This window comes from Eutrigla gurnardus (genome assembly GCF_963514095.1).
Source record: "Eutrigla gurnardus genome assembly, chromosome: 1".
In the NCBI taxonomy this organism is placed as follows: Eukaryota; Metazoa; Chordata; class Actinopteri; order Perciformes; family Triglidae; genus Eutrigla; species Eutrigla gurnardus.
In genome coordinates this window covers 12,666,123-12,679,463 of record NC_139915.1, presented here as the reverse complement: position 1 = coordinate 12,679,463, position 13,341 = coordinate 12,666,123, and the positions used below count along the sequence as shown (strand labels likewise).

Here is a 13,341-nt window from a genome sequence, read left to right as displayed (position 1 = left end):
AAGTTGAGAGACTCAAATTACCGTTTGACTTTAGATCAACTTAAACATGCAGAAAACCTCAGTGAGCATAAGGTAGTGTTTTTGTTTTCTGTCTCCTATAAAGCATTGTACAGTCACATTATTTACATATTCAGTATATTACAGCGCACTCTTTTTACTTTCAGTAGCTTGTGTGGTGCGTTCAATGCAGTGCTCACTCTTTCTCTCCTCTTCATGGTGAGGGCCCCTGTCTCCCCTGTGCTTCTGACACTAATTTATCATCCTCAAACCGGTATATGGCAGGTATTAAATGTTAGCGGGTGATTCTAAGGGGAAGAAGGGGCATTTGTGATGAAGTTAGTGATTGAAGATGATTGAGAATCAGGGTGTCAGTAAGGTCTTTAAAAGACGGTAATACTCCAAAATGCAAACGTGGTAATGCGTAGTGGATAAACTGCAATGAGTACAACATTTCATTAGGAAGCGTCAGCTATGTTTGTGTGTTACAGTACTGCACCTATGTGAAATAATTCCTGTTAGATGGGAAGCTGTTGTGAAGTTTGGGTTGGTTGTTCTGAGTAGGCACATGGTTGATTTTTAAGGCTGCAGGCAGACATGGAGTGCTGCTTTAGTCAAGAGGAAATCAAGAAAATGGCTTCACACGCAGTCCATCGCTACCTGCAGCAGTGTGCAAGATTTTCTACAGAACACAAAGTTGTGTCTAATACTATGCCTCCCCTGCTGTGATGACAGAGGGGATACAGCTCGTTAGGAGCAAATACGATTGATTTAGTCCCCAATCAACCTCTAAAGTCATTTTGCACCAAACACTCATGAAGATCTGAGCACCAATTCACATATTTTCTCTGAGTAGGGTACCTGATGAAGGACTATTTATCTGGTCCCCATTTCTTTCCATTTCATCAGATTCTACATGAGCACTTGATTATTTCAAGCTTTGTGAGCGTGGGCTTTAGATGGACTGGATGTAAGCAACATGACTACAGTTCTATCAGCTGATTTGCTGCAGCGAAGAGTCACAAAGCCTAAAAAAGCTCCAGTAAGATCTGCATCTAAGCACAGGAGGCCAAGCGTAATAGGCTGACGCAAGACCAACCATTGGACATCGATCTAGTTAAGGCCCAGTGTGTTCTTGTGGGCTTACAAGGCTGTGGTACATGGGCAGTTTTTGAGGCAATGTTGTGCAGCCTTTCTTTCCATATCTTCCGCCTCATACAGGGGATTTTGCTCATTGGCTGACTAATTGCCTTACTGAGTCAATATACTGACAATACTGTAAAAATCCCAGCAAATGCAGCAGTGTCATCACATGAAAAGGACAGGGTGATCCTTTGGCTAAGGCTCCATCTGAACCACGACAACTGGCCCAGCTTTTTTTTTTTTTAAATGTATTTCATATATATTCCAATCTAAACATCTCCCCACTGGTCAAAGCTTTTATAAATGTATTGGAAATACTCCTCATTGCCTCAATGAACTGCTTATGGATCAATTTTGGCAGAATAATGCAGTGGTCACTGGTGAGAGTCCAGCAGGGGGCAGGAGTGTGAGCGGATGTCATTGTGTTTGTGGATGGCCTGGTCCAAGTCCAGAGACTGTCCATTAACACTGACCTCCATACAGCCGCTGTAGGGCGCCGACACCAGCGTGGACACGAGAGGAACATCTGAAGGAAGAAATGATAACATGTGATCCAACAGTTAACAAGACAGACTGTGGAAGCCCTAAATGAGACCTAACCATGCGTGTGAAAACAGTATTAGTCTGTGTGTTGAATCAATCAGACATTCATCAACACTCTTTAATAAAGTATTCTCATTAAGCTGAACAATTCTTTCCAGTTAAGGGGAGTGTTGGATCCTGAGTCATGGAATCAGCTATCAATCACTGTAAAAATGACAACTATGGATCATTATTAAGGTTTCTATTTACAGTCCAAGAACAAAGTGAGCCACTCATAACTGGCAGGAATTTTGCTGAAATCACCTCACATGAATAGCCATAAATATGTGTGTGTGTGTGTGTGTGTGTGTGCGTGTGTCATACACCCTACATACACAATGTGCATGTGTGTGTCCTCACCAGGGAGGCCTCCTATAAAGGTGCTGGACTGTGACAGGACGTCCATAGGTATTTCGGTGTCTTCACTACGTCCAGCATGACCATCGACCAGCAGCAGGGTTTGGTTGCCTGAGATCGTCACCTGGATTTCATGACTCTCACCGTCACACAGGGGGGCAGGAGAGCTGGCAATGATGACATCACCTACAGAAACCAGAACAAACTGAAGACACACAAAGCACAGTTTTGAGATGAAATACAGTAACACACACAGACACAGGTTCAGCGTTACAGTACTCACATCTCGCCATTCTTCAGTGCCGGGATGATAGTCAGCCAGAGTGATGGAGAGAGGGACTTTGTCTTGGTGAACAAGGGCAAACAGTATTCCGATCGCAGAAGTTGGACGCAGGGTCAACCGCACACTCATGTTCTGTGATTCTAATGTAACAATGACAGGATGTGAGAAAACAGCAGGTCACAAAACGATGAGGCACACGGTTGACAAAACCAGAAAAATATATACATCGACTAACGACTTCAAGAAGATGCCATTAGACGCAGATATGAAATACCCAGGCATGCTTTGCACGACACCCCCACACATGCACACACTGCACCATAGCTGATATTGAAGAGAGCGAAGCCTGTGCCGGGGTAAAACGCTCCAGGGTCTTCGGTGCTGAAACACTGCATGTTGTCGTTGGACCGAACGGTTTCTTGTATGGACGTATCTTCCCCTGTCAACCACCGCCACTCCTTCATACAGCCGTCCAGACGGGGGTTCACCTACGTGATAAACACACCAGTTGGGAAATGAGTAAAGAACATCTCCCTTTGGTACGTAGTCAAGAAAATACACAAGCACATACAAATAAACACCTGATTGACAAGGCCGTCCTCTCTGAAAGGGACTCCTCCCACGGTGAGGTTGAGTTCATGCATGCCCTTCTTTAGTGTAAACAGATCACCGTTTACAGCAATCTTCATGACGGCCTCCCTGTCGATCTTTATCACTAGACTCCGGCCCTGCTCCTCCACTGAGATCTGTGAAGAAACAAAACATTTAAAAGAAGATTTCAATGAGCTTAAGACGCTCATTTACAGATAATATATTGCTCTTCAAGACAGAAAACTCCAACCTTTCTCCACTGGCCATCATTGACCCTGGGTCCGCTGCTGGTGACCCTGCTGACAGTGCCGTACTTCAGCTGCAGCTCTAGCTTCCCATGATGCATTGCCAGCACAATCCAGGAGCTGTTTAGGTGACCTCCAGCAAAGAAGATCACCCCCTCAGGGTCGTATGTGCGAAGGTCAAACTCGGCAGAAAAGCTGAGAGGTAGGGGTAAGTCAAAAGAACATCATTTTAAATACAAATTGAAAAATACAAACAAATATATGAACAACATTTTTTGATTAAAGCCCAAATCTCAAATTTATTTAATCTCATTGCTTGTAAAAACAGATTTATATCATTGAATGCACACATATCCACAAACATGCAGCTGGTTAGGCAACATTTTTTGAGTTTGATTCAATTCCACGTTCCTTCACCATTCGTTGACGAGTAATCCTTCACACATCCGTACGTCACAAGTGAAACGCGCAGTCTTATAGCTGGAAGAGCCTGCTATTGGTAAATGGAAGAGTCCATTTACCAATGTATCTGTCTTTTTAGTTAAGGTGTGATGTGTTTGTTAGGACCTGTTAGTCAACGGTTGATGAGGTTCAGCATCAAAACAACAATTTTCTCACCCAGTTTGAATCCTCCTGCGAAAACGCAGCCTCACCACTGGCACGCCGCTGAACATGCGGCCAAGGTAGAGTGAACGAGAGTTCCTCTTCAGAGATGGTGACATACAGGGAGTGATAGGCTGTGAAAACACAAACATAAACCTGGAGATAACACATGCCGCTACTTACATGAGAACGAAGACTTCAATAAAAATGATTTAAAATATCAACAATAAAGTTTGCAGATCACATTAAACAACACATAGCTGAACTATGCAATTGCTGGTTAATATTTGCCACAGTTCATGTATTTCACCTTACAGCTCCTGAGGTCCTGGCCCAGCTTCATGCCATGTCGACCATCACAGAAGCAACGGAAACTCCCTGGAGTGTTCAGACACTCCTCTGCACACACTCCCGCCTCACACTCATCCACATCTGACGAGCAACAGAGCACATTGAAGAAAAACAAGATAAGGAGAGATGAACCTCAGGTCATGTTCAAGTTCATGAAGTTATCAGAGTCCCATCTGTGTGGGAATTTTAAGAGGATCTTAAACACATCAGTTCCACAAGGACTACAAAAATATCAGATGTCATTCCTGTCAGGGAATGCAAACAACACTTGAGTGAAGTGCTCTTTGACGTCGCCTGGGTGGAACCTCCTTACTCCATATATAACCGTACATGGCCATGAGAAGGTTGGCTATAATAAACGTTAATTCTCAGAGGAGGGACACTGAGGTTATGAAAAGTCTGGTTTCCACTGCAGCGAATATCAGGCGCACAAAGTGATTAATGACTCTGGTTAAAGTCTGTGAATTCTTATTCAAGGTTTTTACCAACAGACCTGATGTTGTGGTTATTAATCTTATCATGTTATCCTATTACATACCAAGATAGCATGTTTTATACTTTGGACATACTTCCACTCCCTGAGTATTAAAGTTTAGCAGTTAAGATGCATAGAAATAACACATAGATACGATAAAGAAATAAGAACAATTCATTACTAATTGGGAACTCTTGGGAAAACAATATGTCATTTGTTGAACATTAAACAGTATGTAATATTATATTTGTACTTTGTGGGCTCTTACCATTCACTGTATTAAAGTCCAAGGCTACTGGAAGACAAGGCTTGGTGATGATGCAGTGATTGCATGTTTAAAGCATAATTGCCTTTAAGATGACTCCACAATGTGACACTCTTCCCTGTAAACCTGTGGCATGTATCATTGTGTGTTCTTGTGTGAATTCTGACTACAGCGTTTGAGCTTCCTATCAATTTTACTTTTATAACCATTTCTGACCTTACCACATTTGAAATCAAAATGACACTCTATAAGCAATAACAGTTAGTACCAAGCAAAAGCAAATAACAGGGTCACTGTGTATTTATGCCCTTAATGCATGGAGACGGTGACCTGTTACCTAGTTGTACAGAATTTCTCCAAATGTCTTTGCATTCCTTTCCTGACCCTACAACACAGCTGCATCAAGTCCTGCTGAGGCTGAAGCTCCTCGGTCAGTTCTCACGAAACTATGTGTTTGTGTGCCTTTGTGTGTGTGTGTGTGTGTGTGTATACACACTTACCAACACAGCTCTTGGTTTCATTATCGTACACATAGCCGATGTCACACAAGCAATCATAGCCGCCCTCCGTATTCTCACACTGCACTGTTCCACACACGCCTGGGTCCTCACATTCATCCACATCTGAAAGAAAACAACAAATGGTCAGCTGGACAGGTCAAAGTCAGGGCAGAGGTGGTGTTCTTTCCTAATCCCTTAACTAAACCATGTATTCGACCTACAACAGTGCCATTGGATTACCTCAACCACATAGACACTCACATTCAAAATCCTTGCAAATTAATTTGCAATATGTATACAACAATGAGTGCAAAAATAATGTGCAAAGTTTATTGCAGTTCATTTGTAGCTACAGTATTGACATGATTGCAGTTCAATGATGTGCTTACCGTTACAGATGTGGCGTCCTACCAACATGTAGCCTTGGTGACAGGAGCAGCGGTAACTGCCCATAGTGTTGTTGCACTCATGGTCACACCCTCCATTTCTCTTGCTGCACTCGTCAACGTCTGCAAACAGGGTGACGATACAGTCCACATGAATGCAGGAAAAACATCATCATGGCCTGTGGACAGCCGTTTTTGGGTCATGTTAAGATTAAGGTAACATTGCATAGTGTGAATTGCCAGTTTGTTACAGTCAGACAAGCTTACTTGAATGTCCTATTGAATTTGAATTTGTTAAACGCCTCACAAATAACTGACACACTATGTCACTGTGTTGCAGCTGAGTGTTTAGGAGGAGTGTGGTCATCCAGTGGAAAAGGCTCCGACCGAGTCAAACCAAATCTGTTCTGGTTTCCTCTCGCAGTAAGGTGGCAGGATGAGTCACAGTGGAAATGTGTGGAATGGTGGCCCGCTATAAATCAACATGTTTCCCTCTCCCGAACTGTGTGTATGTATGATGTGTGTTTTCCCCTTCCTGCTTATACACTGAACATGTGTTACATTTCCCTTGTAAAAGTTGAGTCCATGCAATAACTTCAGATGCAAGCATCTCCTCATATCTATAGACAGTAACTAGCTTTGACCTCTAATGAGACAAATAGGTTCCTTTTGTGGGTTTCTGTACATGCAGTTCATATTGACCTAACACCCATTCATTAATGACATTGTTAATATCAACAGCAGCAACAGTCGGATATCAAAGAGGCATGCCAACAACAGCAGCTGCAACTCAAGGGTAAAAGTGAAACAGAAACAACAGAAGTAGAGTTTTGCAAGGTCAAAATAACAAAATCTATGAAAATATTTGACAAATTGACACTAATGAAAGTGACGGGAAGCCACTTTAGGAGTTGTCTGTCTGAAGGAAGGTTACAGAGACTTTGTCCATCTGTCAAGAGACGCTGGAGATGACGCACAGTGACAGTGCAAAAATTCATCCTCTGCTGAGCTCTAGCACGCACTGTCCAACAATAGATCCTCTCTCACTTTCCATAGCGATGACAGTACCTTTCTCACATCTGGCTCCTGCCCATCCTGTGAAACAGTGACAGAGAAAGTCCCCCTTTTGGTCCTCGCAGCGCACCGTACCTCTGGCATTACAGGGAGAAGGAGAGCACTGGTCTGGAATATCTTCAAGTGAGACAGAAAAATATACAGACAGACACAGAGGAAGATTAATATTGCTTTAAAAATCAGATCTGAGCAAACAGGATGCATACAATGAGTGTAACTGTATATTGACACCCGACAGAAGAAGGGCATCTCGAACATTCTGCATATCAGGAGTTCAATATAAATAGCCTAATGCTGGCTAAGCCGTCCTGCCAGAGATGCCCTAATTCTAACCTTCAAAGCATACTTGTCCTCTAGCTCATCAAAAACAAAATCAAATGGAAATGAAATGTATCTATTTGTTTTCTACTTTTAGACACTTCAGTTTCATTTCAGCTCTCTCTCTCTCTCTTTCACTCCAAGCTTGTGAAAGTGAGCACATATGTAAAACCTCTCCATGTACTTTCCTTTTCCCAGAAGTGGAGTTTGACTGCTCGACAAGTCTGGGCATGTTAGCTCAAGGAAAAGGACAGAGTTTGTTGAAAATTTGGGGGAAGAGGAGAGAGTTGAGTTGTGAAACTGTTTGTGAAACAAACAAGAGGTCTTACAAAAATGTTACCTGTAATCTTAAAACAAGTGTTTTCTTTAAGCTACTGCCATGCCACCATGCATCCATGGTGCATAACTCGGTTAAATAATCTCAAAATACAAAACATATTGGTCATATCCTTGTATAGGAGCAATAACTACCTTACAATTATGCCTGTAGTTGTTCAACATTTGAGTCTGAGTGACTTGTCTTCATCTCTTTCAGTGACCGCAGACTCAAGCTGTGTTATGGACTATTAAAAAAGCATTAAAATATCAGTTTCTATATTGGTACATCCTGCTGCTGTACTGTGTGTCCCCTTCTAACGGTAGCCTGCAAATTTATCAGACCAATTTGAACAAAGCTCCTGGTTAGAAATCGGCTGGGGTATATGAGCAAGCAGGGTTACTGCTGCAGGAGCCTCACTTGTTTCCACTGCTTAGCATTTTATAAGTCCCTTAACAGCATGTCCACATTTGATTTAATTTAGTAAAACACACTCTGTGGCTACCAGAATGACAATTGGGTAAGCCCTCATAAGTTTACAGAGCAGCAACAAAGGGAACAGAACCAGGGTGGAGTGGGAGAATAGACACTGTCTGCTGTGCTTTGCTTTGGTATGTGCAAATATGAACACAAAACAAATCATTCCATAACATGCCATGTTTGTAAAATGCTATATCCAAAATATTCCATAAAGGGAATTAGTTGAATGCCATGATCGATCCCACACCACCAGTCTGCACTGAGGCAGGAGACATTTAGGCAGAGATTTGCAGCAACGATAAAGAGAAGTGGTGACAGAGATATAGCTGGTGAGCTGCCGTGTCATGATGCTGCAGCTGAGTCATAGACCCCCCCTCCCCATCCCCCAGGTTCCTCAGCCAATAGCAGTAAAGCCAGGTTGGTCTCTTGTATCCTGATGCAGCAGAAATCCTGTGCTCCACTCACGTCAGAGCTTTTTTTCCACGTCACTCCTCTGCTAAGCCAACTCACGAAGACACTGGTGCTTTCACCCAGTAATAATGATTGAGTGAGCGAGTATGTGACGACTGAAGGGGTGTGTCACTCATTCACCAATCTGCAGCATCACTTTATCAAGATGCTGCAATGTTACTCACAGATACCGGCGCTCACGCACGAATAGCACACTCAGGCTACTTCAAAGTCACGGAAGCAGTGAGGGGTGTCACGCAGCAAAAACTGGAATGTAGTTGCTAAAGAAATGCAGCACATTTTCATCATCTTTCCTTCTTTTTTGCTTTTCAGCTTACAGAGTGCACGTGCCAGTGCAATGCAGACCACGATACTGCAGTGCAGCCCAACCCCACATTACAACTAGGTGTCTCTCTCTGGATGTGGTAATACACAGTTAATAGAAAGGCAGAAAGGAAGAATGAGGAACAAGTCCACGGTTCTGCCATTGAGCTCCCAATTTAAGTGGGTTGACAGACAAGAGGACATGAAACTTACTGTGAACACATGTTATCAGATCTTTCCTTTTTTCAACATCTCCAAACTTATCCACACAGGCTGGAAGAAATGAAAATGAAAACAGAGATTAAAAAACACTATCAGTCTTCATCAGTCAGATGAAGAGTATTAGTCAGAATGACAACTTACCTAAATACTTGGGATAGAAGTAGTCCTAAAATAGGGAGAAGAGGTAGAAAGAGAGGGAAACAATTAGGTGGGCGTATAAACAAAACATCTAAACAGAACGAGATAATCTAAATAAATGCTGATGTTAATACTTGACATTAACTTGGATTTGTTTTGGTTTCATTCCTGATCTCTGTGCTTATAATCGTGGGAGTGAAAAGAGACTTATAAACGATCACTAATTTGGACATTTGTATCAGTGTGTGCATATAACGAGTGGAGAGAACTGACAATATGATTACTCTCTAATCTGTGTGTGTGCTCTCTTTAATGGGTGCGGCCTTTGCCAAAGGCTCCCTGAGAATTCTCTGCATTCCAGATCGTATTAGCATCCCTTCTGCCTCCTGGCTGCAGTACTCCTCCACATGTAGGTCAAAATTGGGCATTGCCTACCAATAGAAAGATTGGATCTGGTTGGGCAGAGACTTGATGCAGCAAACTGAGGTGAAAATGTGTCTCCTCGCTAAAGATAGGAACATATTGCACAATATAATATAGCCTTATTATTACCCTGATTTTCCGGAACAAATTATTTGGAAAATTCAGTCACATTTGGCTAAGATGCAGTGTGTTCCCAAAACTAGTTCATTAACTTATATACTGATGCCTTTAACTTCAGCTAACAAGTGAGGGACCAGAAATGTGGCGTGATCGCGTGCGGCCAAAGATACTCATGAGTACCCAGGAACACCCACTCCCTGCAGAGCCAGAAAGCTGCAGCACAGGAAAATGCGGAGTCAGAGATGGGCACTTTCAGAATGAATAATGCAGCTATGAATGAGACTGCAGCTTTGTGGCGTGTCTTGGTAAAAAAAAAAATTATAATGGTGATGCAAGTCAAGCTGATTCAAACTCAACTTGGAAAGGATTTCACCTGACTTCACCTTTTCCTCTGAACTCAGCTCAACTTCGCTTTAATCCTCCATCAGTTTCCACGTCTGTCTATTTAGCTAATCTGACAAGTAATCTGACTCATCGATTGCCTCATTCACTCCCTCGCCACCACAATTCCTACTGGCATAACGTCAAGATTAAGAGCAATCATTAAAGAGCATAACATCCACATCGTTAACAAACGCACGCAGTTTAAATTTTAATCTGAATCGCTCACTTCCAAATCAGACAAACAAAAACATTCAGCAATGTCAGTATACTTGATGCTGTTCTTGACACTTTAAAAGGGGTTTAAGCAAGAGTCTGCACTGAAAATGGCCAACACTATAATTTAGCTTGCTGAGTAATATTCATATGTGCAACACACCGCGTACAGGCGTTTGATAGCTGATGTTCCACGTTCTCTGAAAAGTATGTCATTTATATCTCTGGAGCATGCTGGCATATTCAGCACACATAGTACATATGCAATAGGCGTATGTATTCACATGGATGTAAAGGCTAATCAGTGCATTCATAAATGCAGAATGGAAAGTAGTCCGCAGTAAATATTCCTGAACACACACAGTGTGGTGTATTTTTGTTTGTTGGTCAACATCGAATAGTAACGTTGTTCAATGAAACACATTTCTCAACCAAAGTTCAACAGAAAACAGCTAATCAGCTCCCAAAGAGACCTATCCGAATCAGGGGAGTTTGTTTGCGCAATTCACATGCATTTGAGCACAGGGATGATTAAGAATAGCCATCTGTAGACATAAAGCAATAGAGATGGTGAGAACAGAGACTGAGCTTCCCATATTTGGCATCCCATAAGCCAAGTAGCTCTCCAGTAGGTAGGGACACATTTTAGCAAACTTAATATATTTGAGCTAAAAAAGAAGACACACAAATGATGTGTAGGGATAACAGTGTCTTCATTGAAACCGTATTTCATAAACTCAAGCTTAGTCACACGCTGACTCAATATCTGTCACAGAAACGAACAAAAGGAAGACGAAAACAAGTTTTTAATATGGGAATATTATGTGCTGATATGTGCAGCTACCAGCACTCTGGACTTATTGGAGCATGAAGACCAGTGGCCCAGACAATGAATCACTAGTCTACCGTTGCATTACAGAGTCATCAATTCACAGTCAATATGATCACGATGTACACAGCCGACCTCGCAGCTTCATGTTCTCTAACAAATACAGGATGGCAAAAACTACAGTGTTGGGTCCATTATAACCGGTAAACGTGTTTTAATTAGTTAACAGACAAAGCTCCGTTTTTAATACCGCAGCACCTCAGTGGGGAAGAAGAAGGTGTGGTGTTGTGGTCGTGTTTTGGTGGCTGCATGCCACCATAGACTGAAAACCACAACTGTAATGGTGGTTTGGTGCCATAATACACTCACCGTCTCCGGGTCGTTTTCAAAAACTTCTCTGGCCTCCTCTTTGGAGCACTTTTCCTCCACACACTCTCTCTCCAAGTGTCCTTGCTTTGTCTCCTCGAAAACTTGATTTGCTCTCCTGTGTCTGCTCAGAAACTGGTTAGCCTGTTGGGGAGACAACGAAACTAAAACGAGAAAAGAAAGACACCCCAAAACACATTAGTTCACATAATGGAACTGGAGAAGGTCAAACATCTCTGGATTTAAGCGCTATTTTTGGCTCCACAAACGAAAAAATTTCAGAGACGTTGCGAAACATCTACCGCCAAAGCTCCGTTAATGACGCTAATAACACGCATCATCATTCGCCACAACACAAATGTCAAAGGGGGCTTAGCGCGCTAGCTAGCCACCTAGCATATAACTGTTTACTTACTGCTGTCGGACCAGCGGACAACCAGCAGGACCAGCAGCGCTGCCGATGGAAGCGACTTTGTCGGGGTCAGCCGCATTGTTTAACCGCTGTGTCTGCGCCAAGCTTGAGAAACTTTCTCTAGTCCCGTCCAGTAGTCTCTCAATGCCACTCTCTCTGTCTCTCAATGTCACCGAGCCGAGGCTAACGCGGAGCGGAACACACTGCAGGTATTCAGGTACTTCCGACCGTTGCCTCCTAACGTTTTGGATGTAAAACCGCCGCCGAGGACCCTTGCGACCTAACCGAAACTGTGGCGGCTTTCTCTCGTATATCGTTCACAACAGAGAAATTAAACGGCTGTCCTCTCTATGCGGTGCAGCACGTCCCCCATTGCGGTCTGTGCTTTTATTTTTGATTTGTAACCCTCCTCTCTTGTGTTGAGCTCTCTCTGGCGGGACTGTCAGCACGCCTCTGCTGCTCCAGGAGGGGACTGTAGAGCTTACCGTGCAGGCAGCAGTTTGTAACGATGCATCCCTCCCTCCCCCGGTGTGTGCGTGCGCGCGTGTGCGCTGGTACACATTATCGCCCAGTAAAACAAATAAATAAATAAAGCTCACTGGTGTGCTTTATTTACCGGATTGTGTGCTGTTTCCAAGTGATGGAAGAAGTATCCAGATGTATATGTATGAAGTAGCAATGGTAGAGTGTTTAAAAATAATAATAATATAAATCAGCTGATCGATCATCTGATGAGAGGCAGTGTGATGTACCTGAAAAGGTTGCCGCATTATACTTGTTTAAAGTGATTTCTTAATATTACTGTTGATGCATGGTGTCTTTTTAAATATGTATCTTAAATCTGTCAGACTGATTTATCGACACCATTACTGAGGGGTATGAAATACATATTTTGTAATACACATTAAACAAGTATTGCAATGATCTCCCAAAACGTAATGGGTGACATAAAAAAGTTATGGTGCAGTATGCTAATATTGAGTGAATATGATTTTCAAAATAATTTCCCAGGTTGGGATTTATAAAGTACATCTTGTGATGTATATTTCCGCAGCCAAGTATATCAGGTGTCATGGCAGCTAACAGTGCTGACAGAGTTGAGAGCCATTTTTTGCCCAGGTAGACATAATTCCACTATATATTTACATCACAAATCATTGTTTGATGCCATGTTAATGCACCTTTAATGGAATGTGCTGTGAACATTTCCATCCATCCTTACAGAAATGGAAGAATCCTGACTCCTCCAGTCCGCATGCAGTATGGGCAAGATACTGAACCCCAATCTGCCTGAAGGCCGCCGACGTGTGAATGTGTGTTAATGACTTGGTGCATACATCGGGTGTATGAATGTGTATGAATGGGTAAATAGAATGAATGTAGTGTAAAGAGTCTTGAGTAGTCGAAACGACTATAAAAGCGCTTATAAATGCAGGTCCATTTACCATCAAGTGATGAAAAAACTGTATTTTGTACTCAGCTTGTTGCGTCACC

At 42.6% G+C, this 13,341-nt stretch overlaps 1 protein-coding gene across 2 annotated transcripts; it reads right to left on the bottom strand.

The window, feature by feature from the left end:
* Positions 1 to 1,392: 1,392 nt before the first annotated feature.
* On the bottom strand, positions 1,393 to 12,310 carry gas6 (growth arrest-specific 6). Of its 2 annotated transcripts, none has more exons than XM_084019202.1 (15): positions 11,851 to 12,310; positions 11,439 to 11,599; positions 9,104 to 9,128; positions 8,954 to 9,013; positions 6,847 to 6,969; positions 5,782 to 5,901; positions 5,393 to 5,515; positions 4,112 to 4,233; positions 3,817 to 3,935; positions 3,204 to 3,393; positions 2,944 to 3,108; positions 2,637 to 2,850; positions 2,363 to 2,502; positions 2,083 to 2,284; positions 1,393 to 1,666 (listed from the first exon to the last, which is right to left on the bottom strand). In XM_084019202.1, the coding sequence occupies exons 1-15, from the start codon at positions 11,924 to 11,926 to the stop codon at positions 1,515 to 1,517; spliced, it is 1,992 nt and encodes a 663-aa protein (XP_083875328.1). In that variant the 5' UTR covers positions 11,927 to 12,310; the 3' UTR covers positions 1,393 to 1,514. The 2 variants fall into 2 exon arrangements, with proteins under 2 accessions (XP_083875328.1, XP_083875329.1); XM_084019203.1 differs by having other exon boundaries at positions 2,682 to 2,850; positions 11,851 to 12,309.
* Positions 12,311 to 13,341: the final 1,031 nt, after the last annotated feature.

Coding starts and splice junctions, on each gene's coding strand:
- gas6 (XM_084019202.1), bottom strand. CDS start 11,926: ATGCGGCTGACCCCGACAAAGTCGCTTCCATCGGCAGCGCTGCTGGTC. Junction 9,129..11,438: donor TTGAAAACGACCCGGAGACG/GTGAGTGTATTA, acceptor TCCCTATTTTAG/GACTACTTCTATCCCAAGTA. Junction 5,516..5,781: donor AGGACGCCACATCTGTAACG/GTAAGCACATCA, acceptor GTTTTCTTTCAG/ATGTGGATGAATGTGAGGAC.